We start from the raw sequence: 25580 nt of genomic DNA, 5'->3' as shown, positions 1-25580 counted from the left end.
ATCTCGATCAGTGGTGATATTAATGGGAAATAACACTGGTTGCAGGAAACTATGGCAGTTCGAGGGATATGTTCATTGCTGAGGTTTCGAGCCTGTGTAATTAATTCTCCATGAGAAGAAGAAGCTACCACTTCTCCTTCTGTGCAGTATGGTTCTTGCCCTAGAAGAAAATCTGCTTCCTGTTGTACGGTATGCGTTACTGCTTGTGTTGTCGCTGCCTATCCCAGCTGGAAATTAATTTGAATGCATCGTATCGAACAACCCCAGTGTTTTACTGAGATGTTGATATCTTGTGAATAGAAAGACGAGGAAGTTGAAGAGTTAGCAGAATGTTGTGCTTAGTCGTACTCGTTCGACGTATTTGGCGTGTATTAGGCACATTACGTTGTATGCTGAGTGATTGCAAGGGGTATTGGCATCTGTACGGTGATTGTAGTCTGCGCAGTTGTTAAATGTGGGACGTCTTGCATTATAGTCTTTCATATTGTATACTTCTCAGAACGGGCAGGCAGTGACATAGTCATCTGGATGGCCGCATTACCTGCAGACACATGCATCTGCATCTACGATTGCAAACCTAAAGGAAAAGAACCATGCCCACTGATCTGGTGAGTAAGTTGCTGAACAAAGTAGAACTGGGACTTGGTGACTCTAGGAATGTAGATGTAAATTCCTCTTCCGCGCTCGCTGGTGTTCCCTTCATTTTGCCATTTAACGAACAATTGCCATTCCAGTCTGTATTTTCAGATAGGAACACGAGGCTGCAAAAGGTGTTGAAATGCATTGCAGTTGCTAACTGCCTGACCTTATAAATGACAATTTTGGGAATTATTGTGTTTCAACAATTTTTTGAATCACTACCATTAACCAATTATTCATTAAGTATGAAAAATATTGCCACTGTATGAAACATAAGATGTTTAAGTGACATTTTACGCATCTTTCGCATAACCATTTCTGTGAGTGTTTATTTGGCAGGATATACAATTTATCTTTCGAGTTTCACCAATCTACACTTGCTCAGCAAATGAGTTCTCCTGAGAGGCTGATGGTGGGGCAAAAGAGTTGAGAGATCTTCGGACCGTCACTCGGCATGTTCTTCCTCAAAATTGAGGCAGAAGCTTAACAGTAGCAAGGTTCAAGAATACCTCAATAATCTATGGCACTACAGATATATGCTGGCCTAGCTTCTACCTGTACCTGCTTAACACATAAAAGAATTGTAAACAGATAAAGTATTTCTTAGCAATTTAACTCTTCATTTTATTTATTAATAATATACCAAATAAATGTGAAGTATAATACATTAAAATATATCATCGAAGTTAATAATATTTCTAATGATATGCATTGCGTACCTTGTAGTACACAGTCGTTTGCTTTTTGTTGAAAATTATCCTTAAGAATTTGTTATTAAAGAGTAATTATTAATGCATTCGTGATGAAATAATTTTATTTGTTTATTTATTTACTGTAACGTAAGCTGGAAATTGTCTTCCTTTATTTTATCTTTTTTAAAGATTGTGTAATTTAAAAAATTAACGTCTCATGCCATTCTACAGAAATGCAAAACACACTTTTTTCAGCAAAATTAAGCATTAGTTCCTGCTTAGTTAATTAGTTCCTGCTTGTCTAAATACATTACGTAATTCTACTGAACAGAATTTCGATAAACATTGGAAATGAAATAACGTCACTGCGACATTTTTAATTCATTTCGAAGAAAATCAGCATTTATTAGGGCTAAGCAAAGACTCAAGGGGAGGACAGAGGGATAAATAAGTAAATAAAAACGAATAGGAAAAGTAAGCATATAGTAATAAACGTAATTTCTCTTTTATTAATTTGGCTAACATTATAGACTGAGCTACCTGGCGTACGCTTTCATCTAAATTTACATAATCATAGTTTAAAAATATATGAGGCTGCTTTCTGCGTTATTTAAATCAAGAAAAAGTAAAGGTGCATAAATAAACTATTAATCAGCTTAGTTAAGGTAAGAATGAATAACAAATGATACGGATGATTAGAGATCTAGATTTTATGATTCCGGAACAGTTTAATTATTTCTGTATTTAATTACTTCGTTATTAAAAAACTCACACTGTGTTTGTGTTGAAATGGTTAACAAAATTTTAATTAATAAATGGTTCACAGAATTTTCACACTTACTACATCTATAGCATTATTTTTAAATGCGAATTTTAAGCAGTTACTTAACTTTTATAAAAGGAAGTAAAATTGGCCGTTTTCCTGCAAACATGGTCGATGATTTTCTAAACAGTGCTATGGAAAGTACAAAATAAAGAAATGACATCAAATAGGTTTTATTTTATTTTGTACAAACAATGAATGTTCTGTTCAGTGAGTTCGCTGTTAATCAGACTGTTGACATGTCTGCATCATCGTCATTCGCCTTGAAACAAAGAGTCTCAGTATATTCCTTTCATCTCAGGGCATTTTGGTTTTGATTTTTTTTCCACTTTTCTTCACTTAGTTAATGTGACATATGATATGCATGATGAAGTTGTTATGGTAGTCATATCCCAATACCAATAATTCAGATAAGATTCGGAAGTTTTCTTCATTTCATACTTATGTTGTTTCTAATGAAATGATAAATGGTATTTATTATTATATCTCTTTTCACATGCATTTTCTGTAATTTCACCAAATGCGCTATCCTGTTTAAAGCGTTCTGAATAGAGTCCGATCTTCTTATGTGCTTAATAGATGATTTTTTTCGAATTTTCGTCATGACCAGCATTAAATAATTGCCAGTTTTCTTTATAAATCTTCCACAAACGAATGTCTTCCCTCAAGTTCTTTGAGATAATTAATTAATAAGCAGTCGAAATAAATGCAATTAATCCGAATTTATCAAAATTTACCTCATTCTTACCAATAAGAGCGAGACCACGTGTGATATCCTGTTCTGAACTTTGCAAACAGAAAACATAGCGGATGAAAACGTCGCAGAGAAAACTACGCAAGGGTAAATTATCGTCTTACCTTCACAGAAGAAAACAAAGCAAGGAGAAAACATCACAGTGGTGCCAAAATGCCATGTTATTACATTCAAATTCTTAATGATCTTTTGAAAGAACTTTATACTAAGTTTGTAAAACCGTCCGTTGTGAAAACATCATAGTAGGAAATAAAGCTATGCAAAAACATCGCAGTTTTAAATAGTCGCGTTGTGGTAAAAAATAAAGCACTTGCAATTCATCGCATGACGATAGCATAGCAAACATGTGCTTTCAGACTTCAAATGCATGTTCTCACAAACACTTGAGCGCAAGAAGCGATGAGCAATATTTTTACCTCTATATTCCATGTTTTTGAATTAACTAACGAATTTTTATTGAAAAAGGAAACTCAAGCATTTAAAAGTTGTTAATATTGGTAACCTCATGCAGTTACTCATCTTTCTTTATCTGATCTTTTTTATACAGTGTGTTTCAAAAAGAATACGCGTATTTCGAATGCATATATTTATTAAACAGTATGACATACGAATATGAAACTTTATACACATAATGTACGAACCTCTCCAGATTACAGATGTTCAATATGTCCTCCATCAGCGACACGAACAATATCTCATCGATACTCAAATTTGTACCCATACTCGGGCAAGCATGTCCGTCGACACTGATGTTATGACGGTACGGATCCGGTTCTTCACCTCTTCAGCTGCGTTCCCACTGGGGTTTATCTGAGCTAACGAACACAATTGACGTAGCCGACCCATCTCCAAAACCAGTTTTTCCCCATAGGGCGGCAAGTTGAAAAATCTGAACTGCAAGCACAGCGGAGCTAGTCGACACATGGAACTGACTCCGTTAGCTCAGATAAACCCCAGTGGGAACGGGCCTTCTCCAGGTTCTGTGGGAGTGTTGGTACGTAAATGTTGTCTTTAATGAAACTCCACAGGAAGAAGTCACAGGGTGACCGTGGAGGACCAATTGCATCCGGTGATCCTGGAGGGGCTAAGTCATGCTAAGTCGCCAGCTCCTTCACGACCAATCCAACGGTTCGGTAGTTTCATTCAGATAATCACGCACTTGGCGACGCCAGTGAAGGAGTGCCCCGTCTTGTTGAAAAATGAAGTTGTCTTCGTGCAGCCTCGGAAACAACCATTTTTGTAACACAGCGAGAAACTGCTGACTGTTAACCGTGTTTCCATTAAAGAAGAATGGGCCGTAAACAGATAACCGGGATATCGCACAAAACACATTCATTTTGGGCAAATCTCGTACATGTTCAATGGCTGCATGTGGGATCTGTAGCCCCCAAATTCGAACATTATGTTTGTTTACATGACCACTAACATGAAAAGTCGCTTCATCACTGAACCCGATGCGTTGTGCGAAAGTATTATCATTGTCAATAGCATCAATAATCTCGTTACAAAATGCCACACCTTTGCGTTTGTCATCAGGACGCAGAGCCTGTAACAAATGTAACTTGTACATTTGGGTCTTCATAACCAACCGACGCCTCAAAATACGCCAAATTGTTGTTGTAGGCAGTTGTAACTTCCGACTGACACGACTAGTTGATTTTGAAGAACTACCGTTGGAAAGCAGTTTGAATTCGTGCAACATATTCGTCGGAGACAGAGCACTCTTTCCTTTACATAAACATGCTGTATTTACAAATTGTCGATACCATCTGCAAATGTTCCACCAATTCGGAGGATCACTTTGGTACCTCAACTTGAAACGTCTTTGCCCTGTCATCACGGAATTGCACTTCGCAATCTCGAGAACACAAAATGATTTCTGCTGCGGAGTAGCTCATTTTAAACATGTGACGGTTACCATGCGAAACAGAAGACAAGTAACATCTAGCGGCTATTAATATAAATTAGACTATGTATGCGTTTCGCCAATAACCGAGCCGAGGCGCAGTGATCGATAGTTTGGACAAAATAACATTTGTAATACGTATATTCTTTTTGAGCGCTAGTAATGACACTTTATAAAACTTAAAATTTAAATAATGGTATTTAATAGTTAAGTTCTTAAGTTAAAAATTATATTTACTACTGTAAGTAGCATTAATTTTCTACTAATTTTTAGTTTTTGAATGCTTAAGTTTAATTAATTTTATAAGCAGAAGCACTTTCAGGGATTGAGCGTCATCACCTTCAACTAGCGGTGCCACCTCTTGGCTGTCAAAATCAGGGAGAGGAAAAAAGGTTTCTGGGAGAAGAAAAAAAAAAAATTTTTTTTCAATCGCAACTGAAAAAAAACCTCCGCCTCCTTGATCTCATTTAAAAGTATTTTTTGAGCTGTAGGAGCAAGCACACTCTCGCAAATACTTGTACATTTTGTTCTACCACAAGAAATCGTTTTTTCCAGAGAAGAGTCTGGAAATTGAGTGTTATAACAATTTGTGCAATCCCAGTTATTAAAAGTGTAATGGTGTTTAATCTTATGATAGACTGAAGTAATTTCAATTGCTGATATATTGTCCTGTTTTTCTGAAGATTTCTTCACGAAAAAGTTCGAAACCGATTGCGATGAATCCCTATTCAATATTAACGACTGGTGTTTCTTGCTTTGGGAATGTACAGTTAAAGCTCTAACATCCTCGTTCTTAATATTAGCCGTTTTCCGACATACTTCACATTTTCCGTTAAAGTTGTCTCTCTTCATAAGCTAATCAAATTGAGTTAACCACTTGTCTTAAAACGACGTCGAATAGTTTGTCTTTTTTTGTGCCATTTGCAGAGTCGTAGCTAGGGTTTACAGCGCCCAGGGACAAATGAAGATTTCGCGCCCCCTACTGCTTGCCAAGGATGGAAAACATTTAATTCTAAAATGTCGTAACATCAGTTTGGCGCCCCTTGGATTCTGCGCTAGGGGACAAATGCCCCTCCTTGCTCCCCTCTAGCTACGCCCCTGGGCATCACTTGCAGAATCAGAATCGTTTTTCTTTTGACTAGACGTTATTATGAAAGCATTTAAATAATTTCAAAATACGCACTTGTTTGTGGATAGCTAGCTAACTGCAGACTAAATGAAAGAATGGATTGAAAATGAGAGGGTGACGGGAGATGAGGGCGCGTGCGCGCGATACGCCGGCATGAAACCACTCCTCATCCCGTAAGGCGCTTACTCATCGCTCACCCTAGATCGCTGCTGCAAAGAATATGTGTATTGACATAGACGTTCTTTGGCTGCTGTGCGCGGTCGTGTGATTTTCGATGCCATCAACCATTCCGTAAGTGCGCATTGTGCGTTATTTTCGAGAAACTTGATATTCCAAGAGAGTAATATTTATTTTAAATTCCTTCCGGGAGCCGGGAGATTTTAATTTCCACGACTCAATTCCAGGAGAATCCCGGAATTCTAGGAGAGATGGGAAACCTACCTTCAACCGAAGCTAGAGAAGGTCGCAGTTTTAGTCTCTATAGTCTTTGTTTAATCTTTATTAATCTAAAAAATAAAATGTACGTCAATTACCGCGGTTTCGCTTACACTTATTTTCATTTGGCATGTCATTCTTGTTTTTGACCAGGTTTCAAAATTATTTGGGAGCTTTCGTAATTAATTTTACGCTACTTTTGTGGCATCTCATTAAAAATGTGTGATATTTAAATTTTCATGAAGATTTCATACAGATAAAGTATTGACGAGAAAAGTAATTTTCATTGCGAGTTTAATCAAAAACATTCCATCCTTGTACGATCAAAATTACTTGACATTTATTAAAAAACATTCATTTAGAAGCATTGGTGTTAAACTACCATTTGTAGAAATTATAAATCATGAAGTTTTGTATTTAGATTTATTGAGCACTTACTTTCCTGCTTTTTTCCCCAGTAAAAGTGGGTTAAGTCAGATAAATTTGTTATTTGCTGCTCTTTTCACATTCCCCGAAATGTTTCATTTAAATACTTGAAAAGTGGGTATTACTGCAGAAATCAAAAATTACTGTACTATAACATTACGATATACCACAAAATGAAATGACTCCAAGAAAGTATGGCAATGAAAGATTATTTATTCATAAATTAATTCGACTTAGGTCAGTGCTCTTCCAAACAGAACTCTGGGGCTCCACACAACTTCTCTAGAGGTTCTGCAAATCAAAACCCAAATTCTAAAGCACTTTTGAGTACCATCGCAAAACTAAACACTTTAATTAATAATAATAATAATACGCCATACCAAACTAAACCATTAAATCCGGAGAATTGAACCCGGGGCGAACTGTTACAGGTTTTAGCCACTCGATCACAAGTACGCAGATCCATACAAAGACTTAATTGCTCAGATTCATAAGCAATTTTCTCAGATACAGAAAATTTTAAGAACTAAAAATAAACAAAAAAACTAAAAATCTCTCTACATATTTTCGACAAATAGTTCGAAGAGACATTTTATATTTGTTATACTAGGAGATTCTTAAATTATTATTGAAAAATACTGAATTCAACTGATTTGAGTTTGTCTTCTTACATAAGATTTATATATATATAAAACTGCCGTCTATTATAAATGTATCTATTTAAATTTATTCAAGTCTTAATGAGTACCACGTAGTTAAACTAATTAGCGTTATGTGCATTATTAAGTTAATGAGCATTCCTTAAAATCTGAGAAAAAAGTCGTTTAAAAAAAGCCTTGAAAACTCATAACTCTTTTCATGCATTATATTTATTTTCTTTATTTTATGTCCTAGCAAATCGCTATCAATAAGAACAGCAACATTTAGATAAAGTAAACTTTTTCTTTTTCTATTTAAGCTCTTCATCTTATTTGTGTTTTAAACAGTGAAAAATTTAATTGAATATTAAATAACTATTCGACGCCTTGAATAAGATAAAGTATATAAAATTTTGTTTATAAAATTAATTGCGCAATATCACTCTTTAAGGCTCCTATGTATAATGTAAATAAAGACAATTTTCTTTAAAACCACGATGTTGTCGCATCCTTCGCAGATAACTCTTGCAAGCTTTGTCTTAGTAATTGAATCAATCAACCAACACGCTAGCGACGATAAATTAAAAGCTCTTCATCATATTTGATTTAGAGTAATTTACTTAACATTATTTTAATCCATAAATGATATTTTTGTGTATTCTTTGTAAACTGATATAATTGAGTTTAAAAAAATCATTTTATTTTTTAAATGATAATTATAAATCATTTAAAATTAATTTTTTTAAATGACAAATTAATTAAATTCCCACGTCAACGATCTTTTCACTTTAAGGTTTAATTTAACAAAAACCTATTTCCGAAATAGGAGAAAGTTCTATTAAACTTGGAAACATGTTAGCAAAAGATCTCGAATGTTCCGCTTACCCTTTTCTTAAACTTGGAACATCTTGAACCTAAAAGTCTAATAAATAATGATGCTCTTCTGTCGGTTTCTAGAACAATTGAAAAAAAAAAAAAAAAAGGATTGTTACGCTATGTTCGATACCTAAATGTTTTCAGGAAAAACATAAAAAGCACAGGAAATTAGATAATCATTTATCGTCATCAAATAACCTTTACGTTTGTTAACTAGTTATACGGATTCCTTCAGATAATGTTCCTCCCCATTTCATGATTTGCAATGGATAAATTTTCAAATTCTATTCTATGCACAGGAACTTCAAGCGTTAATATCCCATTTCAGCCTTTCCCACTTCAGACATTTTTTTCACTCTACAGGTATTTGAAGTGAGGACATCAAAAATCGTGTCATTTCCGCCTTTTTTTCGTATTATGGGAGAACTTTCACTTCTTCCTTAAAAAAAATAATAATTACCAATAAAAAGGTCAAAGTACGTCATAGTATAAATTTCTGAAATTTCGAAATATTGGCAAATTTTTTAGTATTCCGAAAATTTAATAACTAGGATTTTAAAATGCCCGAAAAGTCCATTTTTGGGCCTTCCGTATACAAAAAACATTTATTACTGTTGATAAAGTCAGATAAAATATCCAAAATTAGTTTGCCATACACACTTTCATAATCCGAAGTATTTATGCATAAGTAAAAGCATCTTTTAGTAGTTTCAATGATGCTGGAATGATGATTTCAATAATGATTATTAATTTCAATGATGAAATACAATTATCTATTAGACTTATTACAAATTAAAGGCAAAATTTTTTTCAATAATATATTTACTGATGTTATAAATTATACCAATAGATATATTAACAAAAAGATGTATTTTTCGAGTCTGAGAAAGGCAGACGGATGGAACGGTGAAAGCAGTGATGAAAATGGAGTCTGGCAGTGGTAAAAAGAGTACATAGGGCTACATAGGTTGAGAACCGCTATTATAGGTGAAGCGATTACGATAGAATTTTATTTTCTACATAACGATTTATATACAGAAAAGATAACAGAGGAAAATAGGTTTCACTTTTTAATTTTATTTCGTATATGATGACATTTATGTATAGAAAAGATAACAGAAGAAAATATATTTTACTTTATTCTTTTTCACATCGGATTCGATCAGAGAAACTCAGAGCAAAAAAGCAAAACTTTTTCCCGATATTTCTGTTCATATATATTGTATATTCATTGGGTCTCTCTCTTCCTTCCCCCTTTGTAATATATAATAGTCATTAAAAAATATAATCTTAACTCCTCAACTACATTTATCTCCGTTAGTGAAATTGTTACTGCAGTTCCCCCCCCCCGTCTTGTTACAAAAGCGAATGTGCTACAGAATAGGTTCCTTTAAAATAATACGTACTTTTAAATATTTTCTTCTTCTACAGCGTTTACAGTCTGAATGAATTACAGTAACATTATCAACTTCAAATAATACTGCGGCGTCTATAATTATAATACCACGTGACGTGTTCTTAATAGTTTTCCAAATAGTAATAATCCAACGGAAACGGCAGAGCCCGAAAGAACAAAAGAATAAACAAAGAAAAAAAATTGTTGCACACAAGCGCATGCGTGAAGAGGTAGACAGAATCAATGGCTGCCACTCGTTCTTCGCGAGAGATCGGGGTGAAGAACCTCTGAAAACTGACGTCACCATTCCCCTTTCATTGCGTAATTCGGGAAGGCGAATACCGTCTGTAGACACTGAATGCTTTCTCCTCGTTAAAGGAAAGCAAGGGCTGTTTTTTTTTTTTTTTTTCTTTTTCTTTTCGTTTAATGCTACTTCTTAGCTCGTCCTTCTGCTCGAAGGAACGCGATATGAGGCGTTTGAAAAGGTTGCAAGTCGTTTGGCGACAACCATTCGGCGAAAATTTATATGATGTCAATCTTGTTGCTTCTTCTTTGTACCTACGTGTTTTGTGTGTCCGTGCGGTTTTTATCTGATGCAGTGCATTGAAATTTTGGAATAGGAAAACTGCAAAAATGCATAATTTGATAATCCAAAACGATAAGAAAGAGACTATCTTACTTGCAACAAATAAATAAAATAATTCTTTTCATACGTTGATGAATTTCAGACGCGCTGTGCATCCTCATGTAGTTTTTTTTCCCCTTTCTTCAAAGGTAGAACAGCAACTTGACACGACTAGTCTGCTTGGAAAACACTTAACTGGAAAGTATGCATGGATCTCGTCGAATAGAATCTTGGATTTTAGTATTCCCACCCGCCTGAATATTTTAAACACTTCAAAGATGTTCCTTAAGCAGATTTTATGTCCTGGCAAAATAATAATAAAAAAGTATAGCCGCTTGAAGGGAATATTTGTTATAAACTAGCCAGGGAAATAAATGCATAGCTATATCTTGAATAATTAAGTCTTTTCTGTATTAAACAAGCGCATTTTTAAATTTCCACGTTTCTTACGATGAAATAACTGTATAGCAAATTTTCCCACTGCCATTCTGATACTGTTATTTTTTCAACCCGTTTTAAATATATGATTTTATGTTTTATATTTTGAAGATTTGGGAGATTAAGCTAATCTTAAGTTCATGGCTCAAAGACGAACTACAATCAGCAACTTAAACTATAATCAGTATATGATCAGATTGCAGTTTTTTTTAATTCTATAGTTTTTTATGTATATTTAAAAAATTGTAAACACTTTTTTTAACACTTTAATGGCAAACGCTTTGAGGTGTTAGATTACAATCTGAAGATTTACGTAGCAATTTATACGTTTTTTTTGGGGGGGGGGGCAAATAAGTAAATTTAAAAAGTTACTTCAAGATTTTTCACAGAATGTTGGTCATTCATCAACACAACGTAGTCGTGTGTATTTAAAACGCAACCAGAACAGGATTTATAAGAATAGCGCTATCACGATTCTGAGAAACCTTGATTTCTAAAGGGCTGCCAAATTATTAAATATTTTTTTAAATAATAAATATATCCTATGTTTTTAAGATGAGAGGCGTACAAAAGTACAGATAATACAGACCTCCCACTTAAAATCCGTCACTGAATGTAATTTTCTTTCATCAAAAAAACTTTCAGACCATGATTTCAATCTAATAACATTTAGATTTGCTTCAAAGCAACCATAATGGTATTCGAATTACTGCTATTCTCTAAAAAGTCCATACAGAACAGTGTAGCAGGCATGACTGCAGTCTAATAGCATTTTAATTTCCTTAGAATCTATCGACGATTGATTTTACATTGCAGATAAAAATTGGTATAAAAAAAGAAGCCTTATAAAAATAAGAATTCTAAGCGCGTTCCCTTCCTATATTTTTCATTGTAATTGAATGTCCTTTTCTCCCTCCCCCTGGCACAGGTTTTTCATTTTGTTCCAGCAATGGCGACCGCGACCTTGTTTCAAACCTCTAAGATGATGATACCTTGACTGCCCAACAGTTTATGGTAATCTAAGAAGAATCCGTTGGCCAGACAGGAAACTCGCTATACGCTCTGTGACTTCCAAATCAGGAAGCACGACATGATAATCTGATTGCCTTATCCGAAGCGTATATTAATTAGACACTGGTGGTTCACCGCACTTATACTGAAGGCATCTCAGAAGGCTACAATAGCTTCAACGTGTGCAGTCAGATGTGCATACATACTATTTGAAATCTGCCACATTTAGTGCGCATCAATAAAACGGGCAACATGCTTAAGATAGTTAATTTTATCGCCATACGAATTTTCACAAATTTTGGAAGATTATGATATTTCAGGAGCATAAAATGTTCCGGCAAATGCCAGATAGATCCGTAAATTTCTGAATATTTTCCACGTGCTTTTATAACTGATAGATTATTTTTCATATTTATTTTAATACTGCTTACATAAGAATATATGCCAAAAATATACCGGAAAAAGTAGTTCTAACGAAAATTTCAAACTGGATTTCAGTTCGCATGCAGTGAATTGAAGAATATTCCTATCAAAGCCAATAGACAAACAATGACAGACAACAACAAGCTATTCGCAATGCTGACATCACAAGAGAGAGAAACAAAGACACAAAGGCAGTAGTTGCTTTTGAGCAGACTATGAGTCAGTGACGACACACAAGAGCGTAACCTTGTATTGCAAATAATTCTTGGTTCCTATGTTTTATCGTGATTTTTACAGTCGGTTATCGGTGTAAGGCCAAGCAGCCGCCATGTTGCCGATTGCTCAACTATTTTAACATGGAAAACTCCTCACAAAAAATTTATAGATATTATTCTTTAATTTAAAAAAGAGGAGGAAAGAAATATATATATATTTGAAAGACACAAGCAGTATATCAAGAGAGCATTGTACTTAAAAAAAACTATATATATATATATATATATATATATATTTTAATACATGCAAAAGGCTGTCCACATAAACTGAAATCTTAATTTCATGTGATATCGTTGATAATAATGCTCCGATGTGATTGGTTTATAAATAGAATTATTCAATAAAAAATACGTATACGTTTTGACGGTTAGTTATTTGTATTACTACAGTAGATTATTGGAGATAGTCAGGCACCGTAACTGTGTCGAATAACCTAAAATACGGTTAATAGAAATGAAATTTTTAAGTATGCCAATTCCCTCCCCCTTCCGACAATAATGTCCTAAAATTATTTATTTGAAATTCTAACAGTAAGTGTACAAATGCTGCTCTTAATATTTTAACAAACACTTTTATTTATATATAAAATGTACTTCTTTCAATTAAACAAATAATTCCTACATGATTTTATTTCGAAATAAAAATATTAATGAAAAAAACGGAATAAACAAATTCCATCAAAATTTACCCAAATTGCAAAATTTTGTTGAATATCTTACATGAATTTTTGTTAACTATTATTATTAGTAGTAGTAGTAACAAAATAGCAGTATTGAAACAATTTGCTACTTTTCTTTGTAGTTGTCCTATAACTCTCTCAGCAGCACTATCACGTCAGTTTTTATTTAATGAAAGATCAAGAAGAAAAGCATCAAGGATGATGGGGATTTTCTCCATACGTAACATGAATACCAGCCAATTGTCTTTAAAAGTCCTCCACGAAGGCTACTTTATCTTTAGGTAGACAGCTTTTTTGTGTTTGCCACAACAGTAATAATAATAACAATAATAAACAAAACCCAAAAAAAAAAAAAAAAAAAAAAAAAGACTTCCAAGCATGGCTGAATTTTTCGCTTCATCGTATCGACTGTTTTTATGGTCCTCCGATACATTCAGCGAGTAATTTCTTCTTCACTCAAAATTTCAAAACATTGTTTGGTCACTCAAAACTTTAAAACTCGCTGTTTATTTATGTTATTTACTCATTCCGAAACCTCATCCTTTTATTCTCTGTAACATATCTACTAATTCAATTCCAGTTAGTGTTGCTTTTATTTGTAAGACCTATAATTTGTAAGAGAAATTAAAATGAAGCTCAAATTCACCAAGCGTGGGTACCCTGCTTGGTACTTACGTATTTCTCGACAGCCCTGAAAGCAGGGAAAGTGTTTTTGTCAATTTCTACTGTTTTATTAGGCTTTCTAATTTCATCGAAAGCTCCGTTTAGATCTATATGAATACAAATTGCTGCAGGTGATTGTTCCAGTGTATTACTGTTTTGTCAACCATATCCAGCTGTTCTTTTCTCTCCATTCAAGAAATGTTAATTCTCTCGGCCAGCTGTAAATGAACCAGAATGCAATCACAAACGTGATTCTATAATTCTCGATTTTTTTCCCCAAAGAGGAAGAAAAATATAATGAAGGAATAATAGTTAACTTACATCCTTATTCATAAAAACAAAAGCTGATTTTAGCGCTAAGTCGCTAAACCGAACTGCTTGGCGACAGTTTCATAGTTGACGGGATAATACTTTTCAGTATACCCTATGCTCTTTTAGAGGAAGTTCTTCATTTACTCGTGGTGTCTGGTATTTGAGAAGCATTAACGTTTGGTAACCAAAAATATAGTGTCTTCAAAATTCAGGCCAGAAAGAATAGAATTTCTCTAACCTCATATTTTATTACTATGATCAAATAAAGGAACCTGAGAAGTCCAACAAAATTTTGCAAACTTACCTGAGTTATTCTTGTCTCCCATCTGTTCCAAAGTCATCGTCTTCTTCATTTATGCATCAGTTTCAGTGCTTGAGCTACGCTTGGAATTATACCCAATATTCTTTTTATTGAAATCTGTATGCTATACTCTGAGATTCGGTCTTAATATCCTGTCCATAACATAGTCAAAATGGCAGCTTTATACCCTGAAATGCTTCCTGAGGAAGAAAAAATTATATGATGCCACATATTGCAAAGAGGCATAATGACCCACTGCGAATTTCATTTCCACTAAAAGTTGTTACGTCTTCAAGATATTTGTGGCTTGGTGTGTGCTGTTATGAAGAAGCAGCCATTTCTAAACTTTCCATTGGCAAAATCTTTTGGGATGTAGCTCAGAGCTGTATAAGAATAGAAGATAAATTTCCGCAACAGCATGCTGAAAAGGATATTTCCAAGTATTTTATTCACATAGCTAAGTTACCTCGTAGGTAGTTAGAGTCAGATATGAACTAGATGCATTTCTTTGTCACATTGGCGGAAGCCAGCTCTCGGTCTTCGTCTACCTTTCTTGCTATTGATTAAGCTACAATCAACAAAAATATTTTGGATCTCAGAGTAAAATGCAAACCTTTTACCCTTAAAGTTGGTACTTGCGTAGTGCGTTTTGAGAAACGTTTTGCGTCATTTCTCGCATTCTTCAGGCTCACGGGACTTTTAAATATTGTCACGAAATGTACACGCGTGGTAAGATCGCTTCCCCGCAAAGCAGTTTTAGGGTTGCCATAAAATGGCAAGGGAAGGCAGAATTGCCACATTTGGCGACAAAATTGGCGATAAGCTATGGACGGATGGAGAACCTTGTGGAACGAATTCTTACCGGTTTAGTCCAGAATGTTCTCGAACACAAGCCGAAAGCTATATAAACCCTGCTGGTCTACAGTCAGTGAGTGTGTGCCTCATCTAGCGAGCTGATAGTCAGTCATTGAGCGAGTGTCTCGAAGTCTAGCGCCGAGTTGGTCGTCGAGTGCACCGAGCAGGGGCGTAATCAGAGTTTCCGCCGCCAAGGGACAACTGAAGAATTTGCTCCCCTTTCTGTGTGCCAAGAATGGAAAACATTTCATTAAAAAATTTCGTAGCATCAATTTCGCGCCCCTTGGATGCTGCGCCCGGGGACAGGTGTCCCCCTTGCCCTACCCTAGCTACGCCACTGGCATCGAGAGAGTCTTTTAGTGCATCGTCGAATTTTGTCTTAGACTGTGCTGAGTCGAGAACTAAACTCTTGTGTATCGTCGAGTGCATCGCGAGTTGTAGCGTGGAGAGTCTCGAGAGTACACCGAGTTCCGAGAACGACCAAGCAGAGTCGGGAGCTGTACTCTGGTGCATTGCAGTGAAGATGTCTCCACCGTTATTGCCTGACAGTATGAAGGCTGTGTCGCTGAACGTGTCAGCGTGTTTATAACAGTTCGACGACTGTAAAAGTGATTTTGGAGCTATTTGATTAATATTGGTAAATAAAGTGTGTTTCGATACTTCATCAAGTGTCGTCGTTATTCACTCCAAATCTACAAACCCCGTACGAACGTGAAGGAAGAAAATAACGTAACAACTGGTATCAGAAAAAAACGCAACAATATCTCGAAACATCGAAATAAAACGTTTTCTCAGCCATCTGACTTCAAATGGGAAATTCTTATTATATTAGTTACAGTATCTTCTTTATTGAAAAAATTATCAAACTTTTCCATTGTACTACTAGTTTTTCTTGCTTTCTCTAATCTTAGAAAATTTGGGATCCTTTACTACGAAGTACTAATGTTTTCACTCGATGCACGATTTATGGCGCAAACTCTCGTTCTGTGTAAGGCCTGTAAGACATATTTTCAGGCTGAATCACGGAAAATAACAGGCACACTTTAATTAAAACGTTATGAGAGCATTCCAGTCCACTACCTTGGAAAGGATGTAGATTATATTTCGTTCAAGGAAGCTGTAAAATTTTTTTTTTTGTTTTAATACCTTTCTTTTTGATCAGCCTAATACTTGACTGAAGAGCTGACGATCGCCTTGCCTGCCATAAAGTCAACTAATTGATTAACTTTATGCCGCTGTTTTCTTTTCTTTTATTTAAATATGTTTTTCAATGCATCAAATTCTGAAGTCGACGCAAGAAATGTTTATCTTATTTATTTATATTACTATTATACCTATATCTTCCCTGTAAAAGCATTTTCTCCTTAATTATATTATTTATGTAAGAATACTATAAAGGCTTTAGCAATTATGTTTTGTCAGGATTATTTATCAGACTCTAATTCAGAACTTAACAGTTCTGAATACGACTTTAATCTAGTGGCTAATAGCATTTTTAATGATTGTCTAGACAACATTACTAACCATAGGGACTACATTAATAAACAATATAATGATGGTATCAAAATCATCAAACTTAGAAAAAATCGAAAGTACGTCATACCACAAAGATTGTAAGAAGAACTAATTACAATTCTTGATAACCTGAAAAATGCAGATCTACATAATACGGAAATTGCAGATAAAGTGGATACATCTGAATAAGCCAAAGTTTCAACTACCAATTCCTATGCACAAGTTTTGTACTATAAAAATTAATAAGAAGATATTTGTTTGTTTCATAGCTTGCTTTACTATTGTATTTTTTGTTAATATTTTTGTCTTGTTTTTTTCTTTTTTTCTTCTCTCTCTCTCTCTCTTTTTTTTTTTTTTTTTTTTTTTTGTGCGTGTGTGTGTGTGTGTGTTGTATAATTCAATTGTGTGTGTGTTGTAATTTCAATGGGCGCAGTTCCTTCGTGTCATAAGACGAGTTTCGCTCGTCAGGCGAGCCGGACTGCATCCTAAATACATAAATTCTGAAGTTGCAAATTCGTAATCTAGAGAATTTTGTTTTGCTTCAGGGTTTCTGTGGATATGGCAAAGGAAGATGAAGCCAATCGCAAAGGAAAAGAGAATAAAAAGCCAAGCAACCCAGAAATGAATCCCAAAGATGAAATCAGCCCTCCAGTGTTGAACAAAAACGTGAGTTATTCAAGTAATATTCTCAACGTTTCATTCTAATGATTAATGCCGAATATTCTCTAAAATGTCATGGAAACTTTTACGAGATGTTAAACTTAACGTTCCATACAAAGTATAAAAGTTTTAATTAAAAAATATGTAGGCTAAAATTTAACAATCTTAAGGTGTCCCTCTATAATGTGTTCGAAAAAAATTATTTAAATAGTGAGCATAGGCAAATGCTTCCAATAACGACGTCTTTTTACATATGGTAAAGAGTGTTTTAAAGCACTTTCAGCATTAAAGGTATAAGCCTTTGTAAATAAAACATTTAACATTTTTAATAATAGTGGTAAAGCAAACATATAAAAAAAAATCACGATATTTCTATACATTGAATTCTTAGCAACGGAATGGCTAAGGTTACAAAGCAAATGTAGTATTACTGTTGTCTTGGGTTCGATCTTGTGCTACTGTTAAAACTACTACTGAACAGAAATTTCGTAATTTTCCACATATGGGACGTATAAATGCAAATCAGTTTCCGCTTAAAGGGCCTCTGCGAAAGTCTTTCTCCTTAAAGATTTGTTTTCTATAATTGATAACCAACCAAGACTAATTAAAAATAAACTTAACAGAACTTTCTCACTTAATAATAACAATATTTCCATCTCAAGCACATGTAATAGAAGACAATAATAGAATTATTCCTAGAAATCTTTGTGCAGTTTTGAATTCGAATATTTCAAATGCGGTAGACGATTAATAATTTATGAGCCGATATTTCGCAAAGCTTCAATAACCTTTCAATGTAATTCCAAACGATTAATAACATCAGATTTCTAAAATATGTTACATAATGTGGCACAAAATACAATATAAAGTAATATGACGTAAAACATAAGCCATTAAAAATGTAACACCTGGAAGAATATAAGCTATGTCTCAGATATTATATTATATGAACATGAAATGACAGAAGAGTAACTAATTAACGTAACTCACATATGCAAATTATATTTGATAACAACGTGACCTGAAAGTAATATAAAACAGGGTAATACTAACGCACTTAGATTCCGCATTGGAAAGATATTAGAGTTATGTTTATGCATAGGCCTTAACTTGAGAAAGAACCTAATACGCGCTTTCGAAGAACACGGCAGCGAATCGATTAATCACAAAGTCTAATCGAGGAAGAATTGTGAGACTACGAAACATATGAATATTCCTAATTAGACATAGCGCTCATGTTGCATGGAACTGAAGCATAATGGTAAGACTATTTCTTTGACCAAAGAAACGACTGACTCATTGAACGGCGTTGGGTTAGTTGCAAATTGTACAGCCATATTATATCCAAGAGGATAATAATTGCTCCTCATTACCTTAACAACCAGTGTCCACACCTATGATGAAATAATATCTACGTCATTAAAGCAATAGCTTTTCAAGCAGCTCTTGCGTTGGCTAACTGTCTTTAACTGTTTAGTACAAGGGTCTGAAATTGTAACAGTAATAGGAGCACTGAACAATTCCTTGCCGCATCGTAATTTCAGACAAATTTCATCTCTGGGTCTGGGCGTAAGTGTAATATTATAAAGGACAAATTCGTACCTGGAGGTACCGCAGCCAAAAGCTCAATGCAAGTTGCATCATACACCAGCTTCTAAATTCTGTGACTGATATGCGAATCTGCTGCATTCCATTTCCATTCATAACTTCTTCGCATTATCGAGATTTTGAATACTTAGCAGCACATTGCTTAGAAGATGAACCCTGTTTGTGGAACCTGATGTACAGGGAATCTTTGGAGTAATTTACAAAGATCCAGCAAATATTGTGCAGTTATTATGCTCCACTAATGCCAAGGGCAGCGCTCATTTCCACCAAACTCCTTGCCAGTGTTCACCCAAAGACCAGTACCCGTAAACCTGATAAACTCTGGTGGTGTCGCATTAGAAAAGCTGCTGTACACACTGCACAAAAAAGAAGGGAGCAGTTCTGTATCTCAAGATCTACTTCGTCGATTGACGAAATTTGTGTTTTTTATGTCTCGAAAGCACGACATACGATATATACCAGATTCATACATAGCATTGTTCAAACATAGGCATTTTGACACAAAACCGGACTTTTCCTTCAATTCTACAAGTCAAATTATGCCAAACTTTTAAGTTTTTTCAAAATTGCAAGGGTAGTTTTTTCAAAAATTACTTTCAAAATTTAGGCTCTGTCCAAATAAAATTTGCAGATATTTTCTGATTTATTTTTAAAATGTTTTAGTAATTTTTATAGATTTTTCGAAACACTTTTTGTCTAACCTATAACATTTTTACATAACTTTAAAGTAGATGTATTTCTTGGTATACCTGCAAAAAATTGGACTTTCTTTATTCAAAATTTCGGAAGATATATGTGAATTTATGTATTGGCGTATTTTGAAATTTGTCATATTTGCTATAAGAGATAATAACGCGAAATGTAGTTTACACACTTTGTGGAAATTATTCAGAAGAATGAACGACGCACCTTTCTTCCAGTCGTGCACAATGAAAGGGAAAGGAAAATATGTTACCATAAATTAAAATTTCGCCAAGTGAATTCTTGGCGCAAACTGAAAAAGTGCGCCAACATAAATTTTTTAATTTCTGAGCGGGTTTCTCACCAAATTTTACAAGATTTAATATTTAGGCATAATTTGGGTCGTATAATCGAAACATGGAAAAAAATCGGTATGTCATTTCAGAAAAATTCCGATTTTGTGTTAAAATACCTAGGTTAGAACAATGCTGTATAAATCTAATATATATTCTAAAGAGGTTATCACACATGGCTACAGTCCCTGCTAGAAGGGACTCAGAGAAACGAGATTCTGGTAGCACTAGTTTAAACGAGAGGATTCCTAGAATAAAGAGTCCCGCCTAGCTTTGGAAACAATGTTGCGGCTACGCGGGATTTTATCAAACCTCACCGAAAATGTCTCTGCTGGACTTCCGTCCCTGGTAGAGACAACCAATCAGACGAAAGTTCCGCTTCTGAAGCCTCACGTGATCCCAATCTGAGCGATAATCGCTTAGTGTTTGGCGTTCAAGTCTTTGTAGTAAGTGAAAATGGTAACCTAGCTACGTGGATTTCCTGGAATTGTGCGGAAGTCAAGTCTCGCGTAGCCGAAACATAATGTGATTGGGACTTTAGTCGAGAAATGAAAACGCAAATTAAATTTCATCAGTTTCGTTAATCAGCCCAGTAGAATGGGAAATGTAGAACTACCTCTTCTTCTTCTTCAGAACGTACGCTTTACTAAGTAAGATTACACGAATGTTTTATTGTAAGACTAGTAAGGGATTTTCTTACCCATGCATGATTTGAATTCTTAATTTTAAAGAATTTCTGTGTGTTAGATTAAGATGTTTTTTACTCAATGCGGGCTTAACATAACTCGCTGAGAAAATAATTTTCACTTTCTCTCATACAAAATTTTTAATAATGAAACTAGCCATATAATCATAATAGGAACATATTTACGTAGAAAAATGAAATAAAAATTTGATGTAGTAATTATAGTACTTTTAAAATTGTTTTATGCGCTGTTTCTTGCATAAATGATCTTTGTAATCTTATTATTATTTTCGGGTGGGGAAATCAAGAAGGGAAAGGAAAGGAAGAATCCATATATCTTTAATTTAGATTCATTAGCATATCGACTTTTAGAAAATTAATGAAACGAAATATCTGAATATTATAAGTTCCTAAGCATAAAAACGTGCAAATACATTAATGGAGGAGATAGGAGAGATGATTTGCGATTCAACTAATTTTCTATGACTTCTTTCTTCACAGACAGTGAGCGAAGATACGGTCAAAGAAGACACATTGTCTCTTCCACTTCTGCCTGGAACGCCAGAGATGCCTTCGAAGTGTAGCAATTCGTCAGAAAATCGCAAGCGCAGTCCTGTTCGTTTTCCGACATTGTTAATACCTGGACCAGACAAGGTAAATATTATCAGAACCGTCGAAGCGCTTCGTTGCATACATATCAATCTCTTAATAGATTGATAGTCTATTAAGAGAAACCATTTTGTTCATTTCAAAAATCTGTTTCACTCAACTAATGGATAAATTAATGGAATTGATCATCCTAAAGCAGCTCCAATATTACAAAAAAGAAACATAGCCTTTATTGTTATCATTGTTTCTAGCAATATAATTTTTAAATAAAAAATGATTCTTTGATTAATCAAATCCCCCAAATTAAAAAATACAACAATTCTATTATACTGCCTTATTGAAGCGATTTATATACAGGTCAGAGATTTGAAGGCCTAGTTTTTTGTATTTAAAAAGGATTTGTAATTATTCAAACTTTCTATTTAAACACGAAATTATTATTTAATAATTAATATTTTATAGGGAGAATGAAGTGCAGCAGTAACCAACCGGTGGTCCGGGATAACCTTTTTGGTGGTCCGCAGAAAAATTGGGACATTATTTATATTTTTATGAAGATTCAGTTTAAACAATGACGAGTAACTAAACCTATTATGGAATATGGATTATACTTTAATTTTAGCTACTACTTTTAGCGAAATTCCTTCTGAATTTAGCGAATTTTTAGCTACTTTTGCAAGTGTATCTAGCGACATCTGAAAGTGAGAGTTGGCATCCATGGGTATGCTGCTGTTATCAATATTAGCGCGAACTGGAATTCTCTTTCCTTTTGAATTACATACATATGCTATTGTAATCTAATAACACAGTCGTACATTATTATACCGTACATTATTGACAGTACTGTAGTCGTTAACATTTTCTCCGTGTCAATAGGCAACTTGATGGATTTTTATGGAATCATAAACAAGAATGCAGATGATTCATTCGCATTCTTGTTTATAATTGCATCACTGGAAGTTTCTGTTTTTGTTTTGTCTAACTGTTAATCGATGGCGATATTGCTGAGTAAGTTATTATGTTTACAATAATTAAACACTGGCGGCATAGCACTATCAGTTTATTGATATTGCTTTGCGTTTGCCAATTTATTCTTGCTTTTCGTGAAGTTCCTTTTCAATGATATGGAAATGTGTAGCTTTCTGTACAAAAAGGTAAGATTTTTGTACTTTTCATGTAATTTTTCAATGTAAACGAAATATGCGTAGTTTGCTGATTATTATTGCATAAATATATTTACCTTTGTTTTGTAATTCATATTAGTGGTCCGCCAAACATAAAATTGTATATGCAGTGGTCCGTGAAATTCTAAGGGTTGACGACCGCTGGTGTATCAAATATATTTCTATAAAGTAAATGGTATATATAGGAAAATGAATGGTATATATAGGAAACATACCTGTGATTGCTGTGATGAATTTATTTCATTACTACAATATAATAATAAAGAGTGACTTTCCGATTTCCATGTGGCAGCATTGAAAATTTCGCCGTTTTTACCGTTTTTAAAACACTCAACACAGACATTGACGTTCATTCATTGATAAACGTTGTTGAGATACATTTCTGAATAAATTTGCTAAAGAAGCATACTGTCGTTACATCACAATGCGGTCAAAATTTCTTCAACAGATGCATTGATCATTTCAGTATAAACTGCAAAACAATCATCCGTCAGCAATGAAATAGTAAAAAACATTTATGAGACTTACAAATGAAACCCCAGCAAGTCATGCCAGCAGACAACTTTATGTGCTGTAAACAACAGATTGCGCGGTTATTCAAAAGTCTGCAGTTCAACCATTATAAACATTACCATTTTACACGATACAGGCGGGGAAAACTGCAGATAAATATAAAACGAGTAGTTCCGTATGGATTTATAAATACAGTTAGAAGAGGATGCTCTCACGGACAGATTCGTATTGACTAAAGGAGATACATTTCCAGTTATGTGGCAAAGTGATAATCTGATATTTTTAATCATGCCTCATTTGAACATGAACGTGGTTCTTCGAAGTTAAACATTTTCTGCAATGTAACCAGCTACCTTTTAGCAACATCTGAACCTTTCTTCTCCATGAAATTTGCCATTACAGGATTCAGCTGTCTCGATATGCTGTCTAACAGTTGTTGCTCCAGCTGAAATAAAAAAAGCTCAACTTCATTGCACTAGCATAGAAATTTATATGATTAACTTCAACCAGTATCTCCTGGAACTCTTGATTGGCTATAATGATTCGAATGATGTGCCTATGTTTTTGTACCCCAGACACAAAATGCAACGCTTTGTGATTTTTTTTTCATTTGGGGATATGTGAAGGACTAGTTGTTACTACTGCCACTTCTTAAGCAAAGGACAGGCGATCCGATCGACTCAATTAATTTAACTATACTGGCACACATATAATGAGTCCTGTGAAAAAAGCACCAGAGCTAGATTAACTACTAAGCCAAGTAAGCAAGTGCTTAGGGAAACACCACATAAAGGTTCTCAGAAACTGAAGGAAATTGGGCACCACAAAAAATTCTCATTATTGATTTTACCATGAAGATGACGCAGCTAAATTAAGACCGAGAAAAAAGGAATGGGGGAAAGCAGTCGTAAATGTATGGCGTAAATGCGGTAAAAATTTGGTAAATTAATCTTTCATATTACATTTGCATTTGATAAATAAATTCATTACAGCAGGTATAAATAACTTTCTTTTCTATATTATTTATTTTGAATTAATTTGTATTACTCCCTAAAGCTTATTACCATATAATCCATACTTAAATTATTGCTACCATAATAGGTTACATCCATGCATAATTTGTTAGATACAGTCTTTACCATCTTTTCAATGGAATCTACTAGAACATTTTCTTACATTTATAATCTCGCTTTTCTTGATTTTCAAATGTGTAAATTGTTGAAGGTATAAGGTTAGAGAATGATGATACTCCATGTCATGCAGTGTAGAATATAATCCGACAAAAGCCTGAAAGACAATTATACCATTTTCACTCAGACATACTCACATTCGAGTCACAATGGGATAAATGCCTGATTATTCCCAGATCTTCCATCGCAGCATTGTTATTCATTCGTCAGCTTTTTTTCTTAATTTCTTTCTGTGTCGTATATAACAGTAACAACAGAACAAGCCCCTCGAAATGCTTCGTGGCAAGATTGCACCAGTCGTTGGCTACAGCCTTGAGTACAACACAGGTGACAGTATGACTTCGCTCAAACCCATCAAAATTTCAATTTTATACAGCAAGTTTTTTTATAAAAATTTATGTTTGGTAAAATTATTGAAAAGGGAATTGATGTTTTATATATGTATCCTAAAGTATCTTTTATTTTCTGATTTTCAGGTGTCAAATCCAAGACCTACGGTTGCTGGAATATTATTTCTACCGTCTATTTTGTAATTATTTGGGACGTCACGTGCGGGGGATTGTATTCATTTTACTCATTTTTGTAGTAAATATCAATACGATTTTGCTAATAGAATGAAAATAAATTTCTTCCGTTTCTCATATTCATATTATAATACAATTAAATATCAGTGCTCATTTAAACAATTGTTTTTTTCCCTTTTTTTGACACGAGATTCACAAGAGATTTTATTGCGTATTATGCATGCAATGAAACACAATACAAATGCTTAATAATTAAACTCGCATTTGCAAAACATTTTACACCCTCCATAGGTAGTCTGTACTGTTTCAGCTAAAAACACGATGCCCTAAATTAAATTTACATATATTTTTTTCCCGCATTTCTTGGAATCATGATTCTTTATCGATCCGAACGAAAAGTAGAGAAGTCAAATATTGAAATCATCATAAAAAAGATATGAAGTAAGGAACTTCATCTTCCAATGGGGAAAGAAAAGAAATTGAACAATTTGTTATCATGTTCCATCGTCTGTGGGAATCACATTCCATTAGATTGTTTTGTTTGATTTATTCATGAAGCAAAGAAATATGACATCATACAACGAAAATTTTAAACAAAAAATCTCTGCAGTGACAAAAATGCATGAAAATGTAACCATGAATTTCAAATATCGAGAACAACTCGATATCTGGAACTTCCCGAAGGAATTGGGAAATTCCTTTGTTCGAGTTGTTCTCGATTGTTTCCGCAAAAGTAACCTGTCGTCTAGGTTCTTTAGAGT

The 25580-nt window shown here is 34.3% G+C and overlaps 1 protein-coding gene across 3 annotated transcripts in view; it reads left to right on the top strand.

Annotated features, from left to right (window-relative positions):
• The window catches only part of LOC118192733 (uncharacterized), an 84449-nt gene extending 59513 nt beyond the window's left edge, over positions 1–24936 (top strand). The window contains exons 1-4 of one of the 3 annotated variants that reach the window (XM_035363738.2): positions 6203–6234; positions 17358–17478; positions 21301–21453; positions 24772–24936. In XM_035363738.2, coding sequence (XP_035219629.1) covers positions 6218–6234; positions 17358–17478; positions 21301–21453; positions 24772–24828 — 348 coding nt within the window. In that variant the 5' untranslated portion in view covers positions 6203–6217 and the 3' untranslated portion in view covers positions 24829–24936. Of the gene's footprint in view, positions 1–6202; positions 6235–13376; positions 13448–17357; positions 17479–21300; positions 21454–24771 lie in introns of those variants that run through there. The other 2 variants (XM_035363737.2, XM_035363740.2) reach the window with 2 other exon arrangements.
• The last annotated feature ends 644 nt before the right edge of the window (positions 24937–25580 follow it).

The sequence above is a fragment of the Stegodyphus dumicola genome, chromosome 4 (assembly GCF_044657685.1).
Source record: "Stegodyphus dumicola isolate Sdum_Otavi_A_Nest chromosome 4, ASM4465768v1".
In the NCBI taxonomy this organism is placed as follows: domain Eukaryota; kingdom Metazoa; phylum Arthropoda; class Arachnida; order Araneae; family Eresidae; genus Stegodyphus; species Stegodyphus dumicola.
Note: the sequence above shows the minus strand (reverse complement) of the source record. Positions and strands in the feature narration are given on the sequence as shown.